At 42.1% G+C, this 22,452-nt stretch overlaps 1 protein-coding gene across 4 annotated transcripts in view; it reads right to left on the bottom strand.

The window, feature by feature from the left end:
• STAC (SH3 and cysteine rich domain) overlaps nucleotides 1-22,014 on the bottom strand; it is a 152,134-nt gene extending 130,120 nt beyond the window's left edge. For all 4 annotated transcript variants that reach the window (XM_055321714.1, XM_055321715.1, XM_055321718.1 and 1 more), the window contains exon 1: nucleotides 21,715-22,014. In XM_055321714.1, coding sequence (XP_055177689.1) covers nucleotides 21,715-21,825 — 111 coding nt within the window. In that variant the 5' untranslated portion in view covers nucleotides 21,826-22,014. The remainder of the gene's footprint in view (nucleotides 1-21,714) is intronic.
• Nucleotides 22,015-22,452: the final 438 nt, after the last annotated feature.

Below are 22,452 nucleotides of genomic sequence, written 5' to 3'. Positions count from 1 at the left end.
TAAGCTAACCAACTGCTGTAAGCTTCTGGCTCCTCCTCTGTAAGGTGGCATAAAAACAAGGTCTGTTTGGGATGGTTGTTGTGAGGATTAAATAAAACAAGGCACAGAGAATAATGGTTAAGTCGAGGCAGGTGGCTACCTTCCAGCATTCCCCCTTCCTGCCCTCTCTCTCCTCTTCTTAGGCCCTCTTTCCCCCTCTGTCCTCCTCTCCTTACTCTTCTTTTCTTTCATTCCCACTATTACGATTGTCATTGTTGTTGTTTTTAATTGAACCTGGATCTGGATCATATTTTCATCATTTTATTCATTAAAAAACTGTATTACATGTTTACTTTGCTTTTGTAGAGAATAACATTTGAAAACAGATGTCAAAGCTTTCCCTACAAGCCATTACTGCTTTAAGAAAGTGGATGTGGAAAAAGTAAAACCAACAAACCAGCTAGCCAGCCAGCCAATCTGGGACTAAGAGCCAGAGCTGGATATGAATTTCAGAATAGGCCCAAAGCAGCCACATGCTTCCAGGCAAGCCAGTTCACTTTCCTGAGCCTGGGCACCTTGCAATTTCCTCATCTGTACGATGAGGATAAATGAAATGATATGCATCGATCACCCTGCCCAGCAAGCCCTAAGGAAACGTCTGTGCCCCTGCCCTGCCCACTCTTTCGCCCTGCCAAGCTCTGCCGCAGGGGTCTGTGTGTGGCCTGTATCCACACTTATGAGGGCCCTGCCTTTGGTTTCATTTGCTGCCACTGCTGTCTTAAAATTCTTCATAATATTTGGACAAGCAGCTCCTATTTTCACTACGCACTCGACCTCATAAATTATGTGGCTGGCTTTGCTCACTGGGATTCAACACACAGAAGAATCCGTACTGCTGTCCTCCCAGCGGACAGAGGAAGCAGGTTCCCAGGTGCCTGGAAGCAGCAGCCCTGGAGTCCTACAGCCAGACTGTGGGTCTGTGGTTGCCCCCTCTCTTCATTTCCATCTATGTCCCTAAAGCAGCCTGCGCAGAATTCCTTGGGTTCCCTGGAGCAGCCCTGACTCTAGCTCCAACCTGACACATTTGCTATCTTTTGTCTGGGTTCGTAAGGTATCTCTCTGCCAGACTGTGGAAGTGATTCAGCCCACTACCTTTTTGTTTATGACTTTTAAAGGAATGAGTATTTCTTGAGCATAAGAAAACCTCTAGCACTATGCTGGGAAAGGCAGGCTCATGCTGTGCGCAGACTTGGATGTGAAATCCCTGCCAAGGAAATGCATAGCTAGGAGGTTCCCCTGCCTCCTTCATGAACCTTCAGTTGGCCATCTGCTCCTCTATTTCCAGAGGGGACAGAGACTGGTTTTCATAAGCTAATATGACATCAAAATGGATGGATAGAAAACTTCTTAGAGCCTTGATTTCCTGCTTGTTTCAAAATGGACACACAAGTTTGGAGGTTTCAGTAAGTTAATCTTGGTTCTATGAAGCCGACGTTTTTCCCTTCTTTATCCAAGTCCACAGCTGGGGAAGGAGGCCGTGGGTATGGGAGGTTGAGAGAGGCTGGGTCAACCCATCAGGGTCCTGGTGCTTCCCTCTTGCCAGTGAATTAATTTTGGCTTTCTGTGGGTTGATAGAGGCTTTGGCTGAAGCCCTTGTGTATATGCAGACCGTCTTGAGTCAAGAGAACACCTGTATATCATTATAGCCAAAGCGATATGTTCCGAGCACAGGTACACAAGCACACAGAGTACGTGGTTACTCCAATGGAACCAGTTCTCAAAGCGTCTCTGTACTCACATTGTTAGCATCACCTCAACCATGTTTGAAGTAAAATCTCAGGCTTTATTCCAGACCTACTGGATCAGAAATTCTGGAGGTAAGGTCTAGAATCTGTGTTTTCACACTGCCCCCCCCCACCACCACCACCACAAGTGATTCTGGTGCACACTCATGTTTGCAACCAACCAGTCTCTGGCATTCCTTGGATGTATCATAAGGCTTCCTAACCCAATGTGAATGCCTAAATGGTTTATCCTGTGGCTTTGGGTTGTAGCGGTTGTAGAAATGGGAGAAGAATTCAACCTCTCTGGGCCTCAGTTTCCCCAACCCTAAAGTCATGGGATTTTCTGTGATGATCGCAAATTTTTTTTCACATTATGTTTTTTATGCTCTAGGATTCAAAGTCATCCAGAAACACTCCCAACTGGTTATATAACACACAGAAAAATGGTCATTTGATAGTAGATGAACAGCTATTACAACCTATTTATATATCTCTATTTATGTATGTATTTGCCTACCTATTGTCTATCTAAATCTGGAACATGGTAGCCCACATGTGGAGTCCGATGACCTAAATCTGACACTTACCAGCTGCATATCATCTGTCAAATTGGGGAATCGCTTACTTCGCAGGGCAGGAGATGATGAATATACAGTGTCTAGTGCTGGGCCTGGAAATAGAAAACTCCCAAAGGGCAGTCACTATTACTTTGTTGTCTTACTCCGATAGACCTAAGCATTAGCTCCACCTCTTTTAAAGCATATCAATCCCTTCCTTTCCCTTATCCTTCTCCCCCACTTGAGTACGAGTGCTCCTACTTTGTGTGGGAACATGTGAGGCACAGAACTGACAATGGCTGGTCAAACCCACTAAACCTAGAGGCACCATCCAGGCAGACTGATTAAGGCATTGATTCTAGATCAGACTTTCAGACTTTGGTTTGTCCACAACTTCAAAGTCAGTTGGAAGAACTTTTCTAAAATGTGTGTGAACTAACTTAGCAAAAATCTTTCCAAAGAATCTTGAGTTAGTCACCCCATATTGGCGAGTTTCTCAAGGGGTCTTTATCCTGAGGCTAAAGGATGCCCATATTAGGGGATAAGGCCACCAACAGTGTCGTGGAAGAGCAAGGCAGCTGGGCCACCTGTCCTCTAGCCATGTCTGCACTTCAAGCTGGCCAACTGAAATTTCAACAAGTGTCATCCCTTTCCCTAAAATACTGTTTCTTTCTGGGGCACAATATACAATGTTCCATCAGTGCTCATCCCCATCAAGATCTTTAACTCACTCTCCTGCTACAGGATGTGTGTTGAGTGAGTGGGTGAGCAATCAGTTTCCATAGCCAGCACCTCTTATATGCTTTCAGTGGGTGTCTATCACACTTTTTTCAAATGTAGCATTCTTTTTTTGACCAAAAATATTAGCAAAGTTCCTAATTATATGGAGCATGAAAGAGAGAAATTACTACTCTGGGTAAAACAGTACAGGTAGATACCTGCGCTGGCAGGTACCTTTGGCACCCTACCCAAGTTCTCTCTACTGGGCCCCTTGCACCCATCTCATGGCTGCTTTGGTTTGCAGATGGCTCTTTCTTCTGAGAATTGGCCTCAGCTAATGGGAAATGTCTCCCCTGGGAGGTGATGCAAGCACCCACACCCATCCCTCCACCTCAGGCTGAAGAGTTGACTGATACAGAGTAAAACAGTCCTGTCATCTTGCCTTAAGGCAGGGACAACTCTGTGGTGCCCTCCATGCCCTGGAGCCCCACTGTGATCAAGGAAGACTTAACCTTAGACTATATTCTTGTTCAGCCCTGTCTCCTGTCCTCTCCTGCTTCCTCCCCTCCTTGTTAGCTTTTCCTGAGTGTGTGCCCTCAGTAAATTACATGCTTCTGGGGCACCTGGATGGTTCAGTCTATTAAGCATCTGACTCTTGATCTTGGCTCAGGTCATGATCTCAGGGTCATGAGATGGAGACCTGCACTGGGCTCTGAGCTTAAGATTCTCTCTCTCTCTCCCCATCTGCACCCGCCTCAAAAAATAAATACAAGCAATAAATTACATGCTTCTGAACATCATGGACCCTCTGGAGACCCCAAATTGAGGTGAAGGATAAGGAAATAATTAAAAAGAGAAGCTTGGTAACTTCTGTAGCTACAGAAACCTTATGTACTGGAAGCAGGCTTCCTCTAAGTTGGCCCTATATGATTTGGCAAGTCTCGCCATTGGGGATGAAGTCAAAGCCATGCCTTTTAATGGGCCTCTGTCTGTCTCACAGCCACTGTCCAGAGCCCGAGAACCAGATACATGGCTTTAAGCTTCTAAAGAGATTTAACCAGGCTGCAGACAAACTTATAACTGAAGGCCCAATTAAGAACCAGAAGGTGTCCTGCCATGAAGTTAGCATTTTGCTCTTGGCTCCTGATATATATTTAAAATATCTCCCATCTTTGACTCTATGATTTATTAGACAATTAGGTTTTGTTTTACATCCTTCTGTCTGCAAAGCTCATCCTATAGGCAGTCTGTGAAAGGAACTTTGCCAAAGTAATTCTAACCACAAGAACAAATAAGTCACATAGGAAAGTGTATATTGCTTTCTCAGACAAGTTCAAAAGCCTATGAAATTCTAGAGCACTTGGGTTATCAGAATCAGATTGAAGTTATTCCTCTGGGAAAAAGATCATTCATGGTAAAAATCTGCACATTTCAGAGTTTGAGGAGCTTCAGTGGGTTGAGTTATGATCTGACATGAAGCCTTCTGATTTTATATTGCGTTCTTCCTTGTATTCATCAGAAGAACCATAACTGCATGTTTAAATTTTGTAAGCTTGATGTTTTTTTTTCCTTTTTTTTTTTGCTCTTTGTTTTTTGCCTTATATAACTTATTCATGGAATATTTATCTTGATGATGTCACTTATAGGCTATATATCCAAGTAGAAGAGATACAGTCTAACATAGCAGTTAGAAAAAAATCTATTCCAAAGAAATTGACAATAATGAAAGCTCATATTTAGGAATTTATATTCTCAAATGTTTTAACTGGAAGATCAGGTCCACTGAGGATGATCACCACCAAACTGACCAACATATGAGGCATCCAGTAAAAATGTGTTAACGAAATCAATGGATACTAGTTTGCCCTTTAAACAAGAATTAAGAAATATCTATCAGGAACTCAGCAACTGACTTAGAGAAAATGCATCCAAGAACTGGAATATGTAAGCAAAGCCTGATGAACTTCCAGATCAGTAAGTAAAAATCAAACCAACAAACAAAAAAAAAACCCCCTAAAAACCAAAAATCATTTTTTAAAGGTTTTATTTATTTATTTATGAGACACACAGACAGAAGCAGAGACATAGGGAGAGGGAGAAGCAGGCTCCCTGCGGGGAGCCCAGTGTGGGACTGGATCCCTGGACCAGGGATCACACCCTGAGCTGAAAGCAGGAGCTCAACCGCCGAGCCACCCAGGCATCCCAAACCAAAAATCCTTTATCTACTTCCCTGGTATTCCACTAGGTTCAGTTTCCATTCTGTTTTAAGGAAAATGAAATTCCAATGAGTTTGATGATTTATCTTCCAATACAAAAGCAAATTAGAAGAAAGCAAGTTAAAAGCCTCAAAGTAGTCTGCAGAGAGAAATGGTCTTCGTGAAGGAAGAGTTAGAAAAATGTTAGATTCAGATACAAGATCCAGAGAGCACATCAATGTGGAGTCATTGGTAGGATGAAAAAAAAAAACCTCTGCTATATGCATAAAGTTCAATAACTGGTGTTCAAAATGGTAATCCTGAGTAATTAGGAAAAGTAAATTACAAAAACAATATAATTGCTTTGAAGTTTACCAAGCATTTGCAGCTCTGTTATATGTGAATGAAATTCCATGTGGCATATTCTGCTTTTGAAAGCAGGGAAATGTGAACCAGATTACTGTAAGATTTGCAAGCAAAATTCTCAACTGGGAAATGCCTGGAATATCAGAGGACATGTCCTCCGTTATCAGGAAGGCTTGACTCTTTGGGATGACTCCTTTCCTGAGTATCCTTGCCTGATAAGGTTTCTTGGTGCTACTTTGAGATGAAAAGAACACATTTCCCACAAAATTCGAAATTCCAAGAAAATGCTTCTGGAACAAAAAGTGGTAGCTAACTTTGCAGAGTAGTAATAATGTTATCAGAAAATCAGCCCTAGCATTTTTCAATCATAAATTTAATTTAGAAGACTGCATTTGTATCATGTGATTTTTTTAAAGATTTTATTCATTTATTCATGAGAGAGAGAGAGAGAGAGAAAGAGAGAGAGAGAGGAGAGAGAGAGAATGGCAGAGACACAGGCAGAGGGAGAAGCAGGCTCCATGCAGGGAGCCCGACGTGGGACTCCAGGATCATGTCCTGGGCTGAAGGCAGGCGCTGAACCGCTGAGCCACCCGGGAATCCCCTTATCATGTGATTTTTTATTGTTATTTTTCTAAGGAACTTCATCTCAAATTTCTTAATAAAAGTCAGTAGGACAATATTGTTCAATGAGATCCAATTTATAATTGGGTTTTGTACATATATCTAAGGCACATGAACCCCACATGAAGAAACTTTGGTTTAATATCTTCTAAAAAGATGATGTAGTTAAAGAAATCAATTTGAAAATCTCATTAAGCTTATTAAACTTCAGGGTGGAGACTTCCATTGTGCTTTCAGAGTAAGATTAATGGGAGAAGGGAGGAAACAGACTTCTGAAACTATTTCAGAGATAGTAACTATTATTTACCAGAGAGATTCATTGACTGAGGAAATTATTTGAATCCAAGGTCTTTCCCCTTGTCCCTTACCTGGCTTATAGTTCTATGGAGAGATGGTCTATGCTTATGGAAGCCAAAAATCAAAGTATTTATTTGTTGGATGACTCTGGCCCTTGTGGTGATCCTCTTGTCATATGACGAGATATGAATGTAGATCATGGTGACTGGCAACCAAGCCTCATAACTAGTGGTCTTCTGATAACCTCCATGGCCCAAGCAACACATCCGAGAGGAACTTTGTTCAAGCAGTGAAGTCACAATCTTGATTTTTGATGACTTTGTACCTCCTTCCATCCTACATCTTCTTTTCTTCACTGCTAGCATCAGCTCTATGATCTCTTGCCTTTTTTTTTTTTAGATTTTATTTATTTATTCACGAGAGACGCAAAGAGGCAGAGACATAGGCAAAGGGAGAAGCAGGCTCCCTGAGGGGGGACCCCAGAACCCTGAGATCATGACCTGAGGCAAAGGCAGACACTCAACCACTGAGCCAGCCAGGCGTCTCTCTTGCCTTCTTGTCCCACCCTTTGGGATGTTCCCTGTCTCTGTGTTTCTGGCTTTGATCTTGGAATTGCTGCTCAATTACTCTGGCAATTCACTCTGACAATGGAGTCTCTGGCCAGGTAAGGGTTCTCCTGGTTGGACCCAGCCTCCACCCCTGTGCAAGTTCTGTGAAGATAGCTCTCTGTGGAAGAACCAGACACTTTCCCTTGTCTTTGAAAATCCTCTCATGCTTGCTTTTTCCTTTTCCTTTCCATTTCCCCTCTGCATTTTCTTTCTTTTTTTTTTAAAAGATTTATTTATTTATTTGTTCAGAGAGAGCGCGAGAGAGAGGCAGAGACATAGGCAGAGGGAGAAGAAGCAGGCTCCATGCAGGAAGCCCAATGTGGGACTGGATCCTGGGTCTCCAGGATCACACCCCAGGCTGCAGGCGGCGCTAAACCACTGAGCCACCGGGGCTGCCCCCCTCTGCATTTTCTTAAGACTGGATTGCCCACCTCCCTGGTTTAGGTTCTCTTCATGTCAATTCATCTTTCACTTCACTGCTGCAAGGTTAATGGATCCTCTTGTCTTCACTATTCAAATCTAATACCCTCTGCCCAGCTTCTAAGATGTTCATCTGACCTCAATAACTTCCCTGTATGCAGAGTAAGTCAAGCCAATCATATCATCTCTATCTTTGAAAGGTCGTCCATGAGATTAAATTCATGCCCTATGTTTCTGAAGTTTACTGTGACTGCTACCCACTCACACCTGCATAGGGCTTCATAGATCATGAAAGGTTGTGCTTCTCCCTTTAGCTTTTTTAGGAAGCATCCTGGTTCTTCTTTGTCCCTCACACCTTTCTCCCTCACACCTACAAATAGCACATTCATAGCAAATCTCATTGGTTCTACTTTCAAAATATATCCTGAAACTTATGACTTAACTATTCCACTAATTAGTACCTGGCCTAACACAGCATTCCCCCTAACCTGGTTACCACAGCTTTCTAACTGGCCTCCTTACCTCCATTGTTGCTATGCTATAGTCCCACTATAGTGGGACTACTATACTATAGTAGTTACTATAGTAGTTACTATAGTAGTCCCACTATAGTAACCACAGAAATCCTTGTAAAATATGAACCACATACTAGTCAGATCCACTTCCTCCTGGGCTTTCTCAAGAGGTGTTCTCTCAAACTGAGGGCAAAATCCAGATTCCTCAGCATGGCCATCAAAGGTCCATGCTGGTGCTGTCTATAAGAATGTTATAAGATGATTAAAATGTTCCATAATCTATGGTGTCTAATGTAGTAACCACAAGCTACAGGTATTATAAGAATTTGAAATGTCGATAGTGTGACTAAAGAATTGAATTTTTAATTTTAAGAAATTTTAATTAAGTAGCCACACATGGTTAATGGCTACCATATTGGACAGTACAATTCTAGTCCTTGGATTCTTTAGAGGTCTAGCTTTCTCGACACAGGAACAAGCACCCAAGATATCTTGTTGCTCCTCAAAAATGCAAACTCGTTCGCAACTCAGGGCTTTACCCAGATCTCTCCCCCTACTCTCCTCTTAACTTTGATCTTGAAATGACAGCTCATGCCCTTGCTCCATTCCAGTCTCTGACTCAAGTCACATTTTCATAGAATCCTTCATTGATCACAAAAGTAAATAAAATAGCTCCTCATGCTCCCTGATTCCACACTATACTCTTCTTTGTAGCTTTATCACTGCCTGAAATCATATGCACTTTTTTTCAACTTGTTTGTTACCTGTCTTCTCTATACTTTCGCCAGAAGTGTGGGTATGGAGTAGGTGAGACACTGGCTTTAGGCAGTGCTAAGGTTTCTCTAGGTGGTTCTGAACAAAGGGATAGATGGGCAAGGGAGTTCAGGGTGTTTGTAAGGGAGTGATTACAATCATGATAAAAAGGAAACTGAGAACCTAAAGTGGGTGGGGGACAAAGGAAAGGTGGTGAGCTCCCCAGTTTATGTATTTTATACATGGGTGGGGTTGCAATAGTTTTGGAGTAGAGGTATCAGAAGGAATTAGATGAAAGCTGCCAGCTAGTGGACACAGAATGGAGAGCCTGCAAGGGAGATTCTGGAGATGATATGAATACTACATATACAAAGTCCTGGGAATGACCATGGAAGTGGGTGGTGATGTGCAAGAAAATGGAAGACAAGACCTTAGGAGGAGAAAAACTTAAAGTCTAAGAAGTGGGGTATTTGGAAGAGTCACCTGCAGTGTATGAACATCACCAACAATCAGGGCAGGAGTGAAGTTGGAATGAGCGAGAGAGGGCCTGGCTCTGCCATCATGGGGCACAGAAGGACTCGCTGGGGTTGGCAGCTGATTTGGATGGTAGTAATGGGAGGAGGAGTCTGACCACATGGATTTCAAAGCTGTGAGTTTCAGAGGAGGAGAGACAAGAGTCTGGAAGCAGTAGTGAGGGTGCCTCCCCAACTACCCGGCCCATGGAGGGAGAAAAGAGCCACTGCCTGGGATTTTGCTGAAGAGTGAGATGTAGAGGGTAGACCTGAGGATGCTGACCCTGGGGAGGGTTGATGGCACACTGCTGGATCAGCAGATGTGCATACTTGTGTGGAGGGCGCTGTGAGAGGACAGGGCTGTACAATCTTATGCTTCTGGTGACCAATATCACTTGGTAAGAGGGGTTGTTGGAATTATTTTCCAAGTTCTCCAAGTTACCCTGTTTTGAGAAAACTGAGAGTGTTGGAGATGGAGGGAGGGGATGTGGAGGCCCTGCTAGAGGCACATGGACCTCTATTTTTTTTTTTTTTACTACTTTTCCTCATGTTGGTTTGGAAGGCAAAGAACAGTGGCTTTCCTGGGAACCCAAGATGTTCTAGATCCCTCCTCTTGCCTCTTTCCCTTGTGTCTGACCTCAGTCCTCTATGTTGTAGTCACAGCTGCTGTCAGATCTGAGGAACACATGTTGACTGGAACATCAGCTATGGGGCCATTACCGAAAGGCAGCATGGACAAGCTGCATTTTCAGATCAATGAAGTACCCTCTGGGGGCTGACAGATATCATTTGTCTACCTGCTGCCAAGCAACCTCTCTGCTCAGACCCCCTGGGGGTCATCGAGGATGACTCTTGGTTTTCTGGCTCGGTTGACTTCATGGATGATGCTCACCCATGGATGAGAACACACAAAGAACTGGGCTGGCATTTGAGTTGAGAATGATGAGTTTGGCTGAGAGTAGGCTGAATTTAAAAACGTACGGAAGGCATCAAGAAAGGCTGTCCAAAATGCAGCTGGATCTATCAGTCTAGAGCTCAGATTTGTGTTGGATTCAGATTTGGAAGTTACCTGCTGGCAGGTGGAATTAAAATACATAACATGTCCCAATGGAGATGCAGAGAATGAGAAAGACTTAAGGCTGACAATAGGATGCAGGAGAAAATCAACATTTGAGTGACCACTGGAGGAGGAAGTGAGAGCCCAAAGGACCAGAGAGGAACTGTTCCAGCAGCAAGAAGGGAATCAATGGAGTGAGAGGCTTAAGGAGGGAGCACTGGTGTTTAACTCTCCTGATTCCAACCCAGACCTAAGGGGCCAATGCTACATAAATACAGAGAAGTACAAAACATGGTGTGCACAGCAGAGAGTGCATGGGAACCCCGCTAGAGAAGTGAGAATGAGAAGAGACTGAAGAAAGGTCCAGGGCTGTTTTACAGTAATTCATCCAGAGATGTTATTAAGATTTTAAGGGAAATGAATAATTTTACGGAAACATGCAAATTAACAAACTTGAATCATGCCAATTTGTAAAAAGAAAAGGAACAGAATAATAAAATAAAAAATGTTTTCAAAATTTATTTTAAAATAGGTGTAAGACTAGATTCTATTGCCAGTTTTTTTTCAAACATTAAAAAAGGGGATCTGGATTCTACAAATTCTTCCACAGGAAAAACAAAAACAAAACAAACAAAAGCACCCATGGAAATCTTCCCAAATTGTTTTTTAAAAGTTGGCATAACCTAAAAAATCAAATCTGACCAAGAACACAACGTAACAGTTATAGAATAATCTCCCTTATGTATATAAATGTAAAATAATAAAGTATTGGCAATCAAATGCTAGCAGTTTATTAAAAGAAAATCCTCATGGCCAAGTAGGACCTTTTCCAGGAATGTAAGAAAAGTTTAATATTAGGCTATCTATAAATATAATCCATCACATAAGGAGGCCAAAGGACAAAAAAAAAAAAATCACATGATTACCTTAATACTTGCCAAAAAGTCATTTGAAGCAATTCCACATCCATTCCTGATGGAAATTCTTAGTAAGCTAAGAACATTACCCATCTTAATACAAGAAAGGCTGTCTCAGTTTAATTGTGAACATGAATGGGAAGTCCGGAATTTGTATAGAAGGAGATCTTAAGGAATGATTTAGTTGGAAATGGATTTGTCTTGAAGTTAAATTTGCAAAGCACCACCTTATGTTTCTCAGGCTGAAATGTATAAATTTGCAGTGGGTTGATAAACAAGAGAGTTAAGGCCACCTCTTAGCACCAACACTGTACAATAAACACTTATAGAGAATGTACACTTAGCAGGAAAACATTGTTGGCATTTAAAGTAAGCTAGTTTGTCGCTCAATACATCCACTAATATTTACCATACTTTGGGAGTTTTAATGCAATAAGCCCTTCTCCCAAACCTACTCTACTCCCGGACCTCCAAAAATGAGAATTATATTTAGAGAGGGGAAATTATTATTGCAGGTATTATGATGATCTAATAATAATAGCTAATGTTTACTTATTATGTGCCAGGCACTGTGTTAAGCACCTAGCATACACTAACTAATTTAACCCTATGACAATGCTGGAGAAGGGTGTTATTATGCTCACTTTACTGAAAGCATAGTGGAGCTCAAAAAAGTGAATGACAGGGAAGCTTAGTAAGTGGCGTCCCAAAGTGACACCGTTGGATTTGAACACAGCTATTTCTGATTCCAGAGCCCATGCTCTGAACTGCTTAGCAGCACTATTTCTTTATTGATGAATAAGAAACAGAATCTAGAAGATCTTAGATTATAAAATTAATACAAAGTCAATTTCCTATATGTCAGCTCTCACCACTTAGAAAATATAAAAGAGATGGTTCTTTTTCTTTTTTAAGATTTCATTTATTTATTCATGAGAAACACAGAGAGAGAGGCAGAGACACAGGCAGAGGGAGAAGCAGGTTCCTCATAGGGAGCCTGATGCAGGACTCGATCCTGGGACTCCAGGATCACGCCATGAGCCAAAGGCAGATGCTCAACCACTGAGCCACCCAGGCATCCCTAAAAGTGATGGTTCTTAAGTGTAACCTAGAGTATAAAATACCCCGAGAATAGCTACCAGAAAACTGGGCAAAAAGTATTTGAAGAAAACTCCCAAGTGTTTATAAGTGTCATAAAAGGCATGTTAATGCCTAACTTATCCATGACTGTGCTCCTGGATAAGAAATCCCATTACTGGGCAGCCCTGGTGGTGCAGCGGTTTAGCTCTGCCTGCAGCCCAGGGCCTGATCCTGGAGACCTAGGATCGAGTCCCACGTCAGGCTCCTGCATGGAGCCTGCTTCTCCCTCCTCCAGTGTCTCTGCCTCTCTCTCTCTCTCTCTCTATGTCTATCATAAATAAATAAATAAATCTTTAAAAAAAAAAGAAATCCCATAACTAGTAAAGATTTCACTGAAATGATCTTAAAAGTTTCATGCAGTTACTTTCAAAATATTATTTTTATAATTGATAGAAAAACAAAAAGGTGTGCAGCTAAATAAATAAAACTCCCAGGAGGGTAACTGTATTACCACTTATCTATTATAAAGCTACAATGATTAAAACATTATACTAGTAATGCCAAAGTACTGTATAGTAATACGTGCAAAATCATTAGAATATAACAGATGACTCTAAAGGAGAACCTAGTACATTATTAGCATTTATTACATAATTGATGTAACATTTCAAATCATTGAAAAAAAGAATGAATTATTCAAGAAATAGTTTTAGAAATACTTAGTATTGGGAAAAAATTAGAGTTCTCCCATACCACATAACACCAAAAATTCAAGATGGATTAAGGTGATAAAAGTAACAAGTATATATTAAGGATCTAGAGAAACAAACAAGTTAATATTTATCTGCTTCCAGGATGGGGAAGACCTTTCTAAATATAAGTGGAAAAAAAGAAGCCAAAGCTAAATAAATCTGAGACATTTAACAACATAACAAAAGAAATCTTCTATATTGAAAATGTCATAAAATCAAAAGCAAATTTCAGTCTGGGAAAAGGTTAGCAACATGTATGAAAGATCATGGTTTTAATATTTATAAAGAAGTTTTAAAAAATCAATAGGAAATGGATGAATGTTCTATTAAAATAGACAAGGACATGAACACATAATATGCAAAAGAAAAAGACAAATATTTTTTAAAACATAAAAATTAATACATAATTATAATTATGTATAAAAACATAAAAATTAATACATAAATATAATTAAAACATGTATCTTTGTCCTTCAAATGTTCTGATTTGAAAGACTATGATACTACAAGTTAATCCAAAAAACTCAAGCAGCCTGGTTAAAAAAAAAATGAGCAAAAGCCTTGAATGGACATCTCTCCAAAGAAGATATACAAATGGCCAATAAGCACATGAAATGATGCTCAACTAATCATTAGGGAAATATAAAATAAACACCATGATAAGATAGCATTTAACATCCATTAAGATAAAAAAAAAAACCCCAGAAAATAACAAGTGTTGGAGAGGATGTAGAGAAACTAGAACCCTTGTGTATTTTATTATTATTATTTTTTAGAACCCTTGTGTATTGGTGCTGTGTGTCTAAAATGGTGCAGCCAGTGGGGAAAGCAATATGATGATTCCTCAAAAAAGTTAAAGAATTACCGTATAAAATAGCAATCATGCTTTGTCATATACCTGAAAGAAATGAAAGCAGAGACTTGAACAGATACTTCCATACCCAAATTCATAATAGTACTGTTCACGATAGCCAAAAGGTGGAAGCAACCCAAATGTCCATTGATGGATAAATGGATTTAAAAAAATGTCATATATCCATATAACAGAATATTATTTAGCCTTAGAAAAGAAGGGAATTCTGAAAAATACCAAAACATGAAAGAACCCTGAAAATTTGTTAAGTGAAATAAGCCAATTACCAATATTATGTGATTCCTCTGATATGAGGTACCTAGAATAGTCAAATTCATAGTATCAGAAAATAGATTGAGAGTGGTCAGGGGCTGGGGGCAAAAGGAGATGGAGAATAACTGTTTAGTGGTTATAGAGTTTCAGTTTGGGAAGATGAAAAAGTTCTAGAGATGGATGGTGGTGATGACTGCACAACAATGAAAATGTATTTGTCATAGAACTGTACACTTAAAAAATCGTAAAAATGGTAAATAGTACATTATGTATATTTTACTATAAACTAAAAAAAAACTAGGGAGATTGGATTTTGATGCTTAAATAGAGTGGAGACTTGAAAAAGAAAGAATGAACTAGAAACAACTTTCTCACCAATTCGGAGTGATGATAAAGAAATCTTAGCATAGCCATAAAGTAGAAAATATACACATACATACATATACATACATATTTCTTGTGAATTCATAATCACAAATCTGCCTTCACACAGATTTGAAGCTTAAACTTCTGCTTCAATTTGGTCTGAAACCCCTAAACTGAAAAAGTAATATAAAATTAGGTTCTCAGCTAATTCCCTGGGATACTTGCAGAAGCAAACACTCTTGAGTGGTATAATTTATCAGAAGAGCAAAGGTAGCAGTGTAGTACAATCCTGAATCTTGACCCCTACCTCACACCCTACCAAAGAAGCAATTCCAAGTGGATTATAAACCTATGTGTGAAAGGCAAAACAATAACATTTCTAGGAAATAATATAGGAGAATATCTTCATGTCTTTGGGGTAAGCAAAGATTTCATAAACAGAACACAGAATTCCCTGACAACCACAATATAACCATTAATGGGAGTATGAATTGGTATAGTTACTTTGGAAAGCTGACAATATCTATACATATGCCCTACAACCCAGCAATGTTGCTCCTAGGTATACGTCCAACAGATGTGCCATAAAGGATATGTATAAGAATGATCACAGCAGTACCACTTACAGCAGCCGAAACCAAGAAACAATTCAAATGTCCATCATCTGTAGAGTAGTAAACAATGAACTATTCACACAGTGGAACACTAGACAGCAATGAAAATGAGAACTGCTATATGCAGTGGCGCAGATGAATCTTATACTGCTATATGAAAGAAGGCAGGCATGAAAGGGTATACACTATATGATTCCATTTATATAAAGTTCAAATAACTGAGATTAATTTATGTTGTTAGAAGTCAGAATATTGTTTATCTTTGGGAAGGCAGAGATAGAAGGGCGTCTGAAGGAGTTTCTGGGGTGCTGGTAACATTCTATTTCTTGCTTTTTGCATTGGTCACAGATATTTTATAATGCATGCACTTTTTGGTATGATGTCATATTTCAATAAAAAGTTTACTAAGAAATAAAAAGCTAGGGTATAGTCTTTCTTGAGGGCACTGTGTCAATGAGAATAAAAGCCCTTAGGAATGTTTTTATCTAGACCCAGCAATTCCTCTTCCTATGAAATTAGTCAGAAATATCATCAAATGTTTATGTATCAGGATTTAAATTTTAGTATATTTAGGTATGTGAAAGGTAAGAAAGAATCTAAATATACACTCAAAAGGGACTGCTAGAATAGATGTGGTATAGCAATAAAGTAGAATATGATACCATTTTGAATATTCATGTTATTGATTATCTAATAATATAAGGAAACTTTATGTATAACATCAGGTGGAAAAAATCTACAGCATGCATTTATATATACACTATCCAATTTTGTTTTGAATGTATGTATAAGGAAAATGTAAATGAGAGAAAGGCAGCAAGAAACATAATCATCCTTCTCTCCATGTTGTGTGACAAAGAAATTCTTCTTTATATGTTTCTGTTTTCCAGGTTTCTACATTGACTACATATTATTTTTATGATTATGAAAACTGCTCAATAAGGGCATAGCTACCCTTGTAAATCCAGCTGCATCTGAGGAATGCTTAAGATTATTTGGTAACATGGAGATCAACAGCCAGTCACTATTGGCAGGGCCATTTCTTTGGACTGAATGATAAATGGGAAAGGGAAAGATGAGAGTAATTACGAATAATTCCTTCAAGTACTGTTGTTGGAAAGAAGAGGATCTTGGCAGTCTACATTCTTACTCAATTCTTATTCTCTACTTAACTGCGTTGACAGTCTATACTCTTATAGTCTAAATCAGTGTTTCTCAAACTTGTCTGCACAATGAAATCACTAAGGAAGCTCTAAAACAACACTGATGCTTGGGACCCTCATTCAGAGATTTCCATTTAGTAGTCTAACCAATGGACTGGACTCCCCAAGGGATCTGGATTCAAAGCCAAGGTTCCATTTTCTTTCATCTTCTCCCCTGCATAGAAGTTAAATTCCTTATCAAATAAGAGCTTCACATCTATGTACAAGATATGCTGAGCATGAAGTTGACACTGAATAAACAGTTGCTGATTGGTGGACACAACACCTCTCTGGGGGATGTAGAGCACATCCACAAGGTTAAGAGATTTTTTACTCCCTACCCTAGATGGTGGTCGATTGAGAGAGAACCATCCAGGAATGAGTAGGCCCCATGGTCCTTGGCTCCTATGTGCCACTGGGTGGCTTATATCACTCTTTCAAAATTGAGGCCACAGGATGGTGAGTCTATGGCTTATCATTCTGCAAAACAGGTAAGGTGAAAACTCGTTGCAGTCAATAGAATAAGTAAAGTCCAAAGGGAGGAAAACTCAGTTATACTATTGGAATATCAGTTTTGGTTACTGAAATGATTCCAGTAATGACATGTGGGGTTGGCTAGTGATAAAGTCATCTAATGTGAAACAGGAAGAGAAAGTAAATAATGTTACATGCTTACTAATGCTTACAACATATTAAGTCACAGGCCTTACAAAAAAAAACATGTCAGCTGGGTATTAGCATCCCCATTTTAAAGATCAGGAAGCCGAGGCTGACAGAAGCTAGCCAACTAGCCCAGAATCAGAGGGCAACTGATAAGATCTCAACTCTCATCAATTTGACCTTGAAACCTATAATCTCTCCACAACATCAAAATGTGACCTTGTGTCATGGAAGTGATGTCAAAGGGCATCCACACTAAACCTTCATATTAGACCCTAGTAAGAGTTCTATGCTGTCAGTAAGTCAGTAGGAGAAAAGATATTCATTGACATAAGGGATGCTGAAACATGACATTTTTCTTAGTATTCAATAGTCTCTGTCAGCACTTAAAAAACAAATGAGGTTGTGGTCTTTCTGGAATGGTTAGTGGAAAGATAGATGGATGAAGTTCAACAGTGGCTTTCTCATTCTTTGAGTTCAACTAATTTTATGAAAAAGAAAACCACATAAACTACATTACTACTTCTGTTTACAGGAACATGCCCTGAGGAAATTGTAGTGTGGTATCCAATGTCCAAGAGAGTGTTCTTAAACAGAAGTACTGCCACTAACAATCTGTGTGATTTTAGACAAGTTATTGCCTCTCTCTTGGCTTTGATTTCCTCAAGAGAGAAAAGAGAAGACATTTAAGTGAACTTTGAGGGCTATAGATACTTTACCGATCTGATACAAGCTATGGATCCCTTCCCCAGATGTTGCACATCTGCATGTAACTGCACAATTTCGAATGCCCATTCTGGTTGTTCGTGGATCTTCCAAAGATGGTTCATGGACCCCCAGAGAATATACTGACCCTTGAATGAAAACACCTGGAGTACATATGTGATAATGGAACTGTAGTCATGCTTACCAAAAAAAGCCCTTATCTTTTAGAGATGCAACCTGAAATATTTATGGATGAAATCATTTGATGTCTGGAATTTGCTTTAAAATGATCCAGTGTATTTGAGGAGGGATGGTGGTGGTAGTGGGGGATAACAGATGAAACAAGACCACCCATGAATTGATCATTGGTGAGACCAGGTGTTTAGTTCCATGACTGTTCTCTATACTGTTTTCTCTACTTTTGTGTATGTTGAAATTCTCCGTACTAAAATAAATTTACACAATAGAAATCAGCCATAATTTAAAAAATACTCTGAGTAGAGTAGATGATCTCGACTGTTTCCAACTCTAATAATCTATGATGTAGCATTCCAAAAAATCTGCAAAGGAAATGGACTTCTGGAAACATGTTATGGGCTCAGGGCAAGGAACCATCCTCCTTTTCTCCTAATGGACTCTCTGGACTAAAGGGTTTATTGTAGCTCCCTTTTTCAGATATTTCTGTGATGTAGGCTTAATTCTCTCCATAAATATATTTTTGGAGGAAGAGGAGCAAAATCAAACACAAAGAATCTACACAAATATTGGTCTTTAGTCATTTCACATGTGGCTCAATTTGTTTTCAAAGATTTCTTAAGAGGGGATCCCTGGGTGGCGCAGCGGTTTGGCGCCTGCCTTTGGCCCAGGGCGCGATCCTGGAGACCCGGGATCGAATCCCACATCGGGCTTCCGGTGCATGGAGCCTGCTTCTCCCTCTGCCTGTGTCTCTGCCTCTCTCTCTCTCTGTGACTATCATAAATAAATAAAAAAAATTAAAAAAAAAGATTTCTTAAGAAAAGACCAAAATACTGCTGTAAATGACTTTGAGTGACCTGTGAAATACTTGGTTGGGATGTTAGGGGAACCAGAAGAGAGTGAAACAGCACACAAACATGACAGATAAAGGGCTGGGCACCCAAGCTCTGCTGCCCAGGGCTCTGTCCTAGCTGAACAAACTAGCTATGTGATCTTGGGCAAGTCACCAAACTTTCTGAGCTTCTACTTCCTTATTCACAAAATCAAAGACAGAGGCAATTGCCCTCCTAGGGTTACTGTGAAGAATCAAGTCATACCTGACATATAGCAAGCACACTTTCAGTAGATGGTGACCAGAGTTCCTTCAACTATGTAAATATAAAAATAGATCTTACAAAAAAGATGTACGATATAGATCAAAATGTTATCAGTAGTTGACTCTGGATTGTGAGCCAATGGATCATCCCCCCCCCCCTTTATTTTTGCCTGGGCTTTTTCAAATTTCTACAAAGAGTATTACCCTTATAATCAGAGAATAAAAGTCTTTTAGAAGGTAATTTTAAAAGTCTTTCTTGACAAAGTTTAGTGCCCAGAGAGGCCTAACCCATGTGGTATTTTCACAACCAGACCATGTCAGAGGAGTGAAGTGGAATACACTAATGCCTTGTGCACACTTTCTTTACTATGGTCTCATCTTCAGGATGGAAGATCCCTATTAAGCAGTGAGCTTCAGATCTGGCATTCCTGGTGTGGAATAAATAGAGCCTTCTTCTTTTCCTGTTTCGTGCCCTCCCGCCCCCCTACTACATATTCCTCCACCAGCAGCTGGGCCTTTTGAGACGCTTGGAGCCCTTTGAGAATATCACCAATGCTATGCCATAAAAATTCACATCCAGGCACACTATTTTGCATTCAATTTCCTGGGCTTCATGGCCCACCCCTCACCCTTCAGCCCACCTCCACTGATTAGGAATACCTAAGCCATGGCAGATTTCTGAACACACACTTTAGGCATGTAGACCACTTTGAGAAAAATTGGCATGTACAAATTTGAAACCATAGTCAGATAAATCAGTGGATAATTATGGATATTACATATGTAGTTTTTGCTCTGCCAAAGAATTTGCATCAGGATATCTATAAATAGCAAACCCATATAGTGTGTTTAAATCATGCCTCTGTATTTGCAAATGCTAAGCCCTTTCCAGAACACACCTACTGCAGAGCAACAAGCCCAATTCAAAAAGTTTAGTACCAGTTTCACTCACTAGTTTTGCTACTTTCATTTACAGTCCACTAGATCATCTTTGAAATGGTCACTAACCCATAACCCTTAGGTGGCTGGTGGTCAATGATAGACAATGATGAGATGACCAGAAAATTCTAGTTGGAGGAGAGGTGGTATGAGTGTGCAGGTTATGAGACAGCTTTGGAGTGGATTATCTGTGGTAGGGTGGATCCCCTTTATCTTGGGAAGGAGAAGACTCCTAACTCTGGGAAACGAACAAGGGGTGGTAGAAAGGGAGGTGGGTGGGGGGTGGGGGTGACTGGGTGACGGGCACTGAGGGGGGCACTTGATGGGATGAGCACTGGGTGTTATGCTATATGTTGTCAAATTGAACTCCAATAAAACACACACACACACACACACACACAAAAAAAAAAAAAAAAGGAAGGAGAAGGGTAAACACTGATTGAGTCCTTACACTGCACTGGGTCATTTCACATATTCTTCACAGAATTCTGGAAGGAGAGGCTTTTGCCCCCATTTCCAACTGAGTTTTAGAAAAGTTAACATACATGCCCCAGATCAGACACTTATCAGGGGGAAAAAAAGGTAAAATAAAGACAAGACAAAGCTCTTTTTGATGGTTAACTTCCATAGGCTGGGATGTGTACAGTGCCCATCATCACTTAAGCTAAGAGCCACTTAGCTGTGATTTTGATCCTTGCTGCTTTGGCGATGGCTTCTAAGGATGGATGTAAACGGATAGAGGGATGGGGCTTTTCTTTCCTCCATCTCACCTGCCCTCCAAACTGGCATCCCCCTCCTGTTCCCTCCCATACAGGAACTGCTGGCATTCCAAAGATGCCTGGGGAATTCACAAGGATCTCCGTATAAAGAGCCAGGGGCCCTGCACTTAAAAAAATCCACATAACCACCAACTCCATCTCATGATTTTCACCCCAGGCTAAGAGGCCATTCAGCATGTCACTGTGAGCAGCCACAATTTACTCGACCTTCTTCCAAGATTTCCAAACGTGTGCCTGGAACCCCTAAGAGCTTTAGAGGAAGTGGAACGGTGGCACGAGAAGTGCTGCGAGGCTGGCTTTGTGTATGCGTGTTAGTGTAACTCAGAAAAGAAAAGCAAGGGTAAGTTCTCCAAGTGTTAACTTCCACGAGAGGAACCTCAACTTTCTCACGAATGCGCGAATGCGGCTCTTCCCTTTGCTTAGCTCTTCTGAAGTCAGGGGTGAGCCCTTCAATAAAGCAGAGTCCCGGGGACCTCTGAGATACAGACATCGCTTTGCTGGCCACAAGTGGCTGGCTTTTCTGGGGGTGTATCCATCGCTACCACACTTCATCCTCCAGAAGCCGCTTGGCACCTACACGTGTTCTGGGCACCCGCGGGTTGAAAGCTCGGGACCAGCCACCGGCCGCCCCGGAGGGCAGTGCCTGAGCCCGGGGAGCGCACCAGCCAGCGCGTGCTCGCGGGGAGAAGCCGGCGCAGCCTCGGGTCTGCGTGGGCAGCAGGCTGGGTCCACGCTACGCGGTCCAGCAGCTTTACCGCGGGTCCTGCCCGACCTTCGGGGTTCAGGGGAGCCCGGTCTCTCCCGCCTGCGCCGGCGCCAGTGCCGGGGGGCAGGAAGGTGGAGGGGAGAAGGGCAGGAGGAAAGTGAGCGCCGGGTTCTTGGGCAAGTGTGCGCAGTACCTTGGATTCCTGGCTGCCGGTGGATGCCGGAGAGGGCGGCTGCCCGGCGCTCGGCGCCCCCTTGGGCAGCCCGTCCACGCCGTCCTCGCGGGCGCCGCTCGGGGGGATCATCGTGGCGGAGCGGGAACGGTGTTGGGCTCCGGGAGGAACCGCGACGCTGGCCTTGCCGCCGCTCGGGCTAGCTCAGCCGCAGGTCCCAGGGGCTCCCATCCTTTCCCCGCCGCCCGCGCGCCCTCCCTCGGCCTCGGCCTCGGCCTCGCCCTCGCCCTCGCCCTCGCCCTCGCCCTCGCCCGCCGCCCCTCGCCGGCCGGAGCGCGGGCGGGACTGGCAGGCGGCCGCGGACCGGCGGCTCGGGAGCGCTCGCGGGCCGCGGGGGAGGCGGGGCGGGGGGCGGAGGGGCGGGGCGGGGCGGGGCGGGGCTGCGCGGCCGCCGCCGGGAGGGCGGGGGCGGGCGGGGGCGGGCGGGGGCGCGGGGGTCCGGCCCTGGGGTCCTGCGCCTCCGCCGCCCGCTCGCAGCCTCCGCCTCGGCCGGGGGGTTCCCAGGAGGGGCAGTGGAAGGAAGAGAAAACCCCGGCGGGGCTCAGCCAGGAGGGACCACCTGCAGCACCTCCCTCGCTGCTCCCCCTAAGGAACAGCGACTCCAAGGGAGACAGTGACTTAGCTAAGCTATTTATAGGGCTCAGTGACGGAGAGCAGGGAGAGCTGGGGTTCCCCTGCTTGGAAGCGCTCCGCGCTCCC

Source organism: Nyctereutes procyonoides, unplaced genomic scaffold, assembly GCF_905146905.1.
Source record: "Nyctereutes procyonoides isolate TBG_1078 unplaced genomic scaffold, NYPRO_anot_genome, whole genome shotgun sequence".
Classification (NCBI taxonomy): domain Eukaryota; kingdom Metazoa; phylum Chordata; class Mammalia; order Carnivora; family Canidae; genus Nyctereutes; species Nyctereutes procyonoides.
Note: the sequence above shows the minus strand (reverse complement) of the source record. Positions and strands in the feature narration are given on the sequence as shown.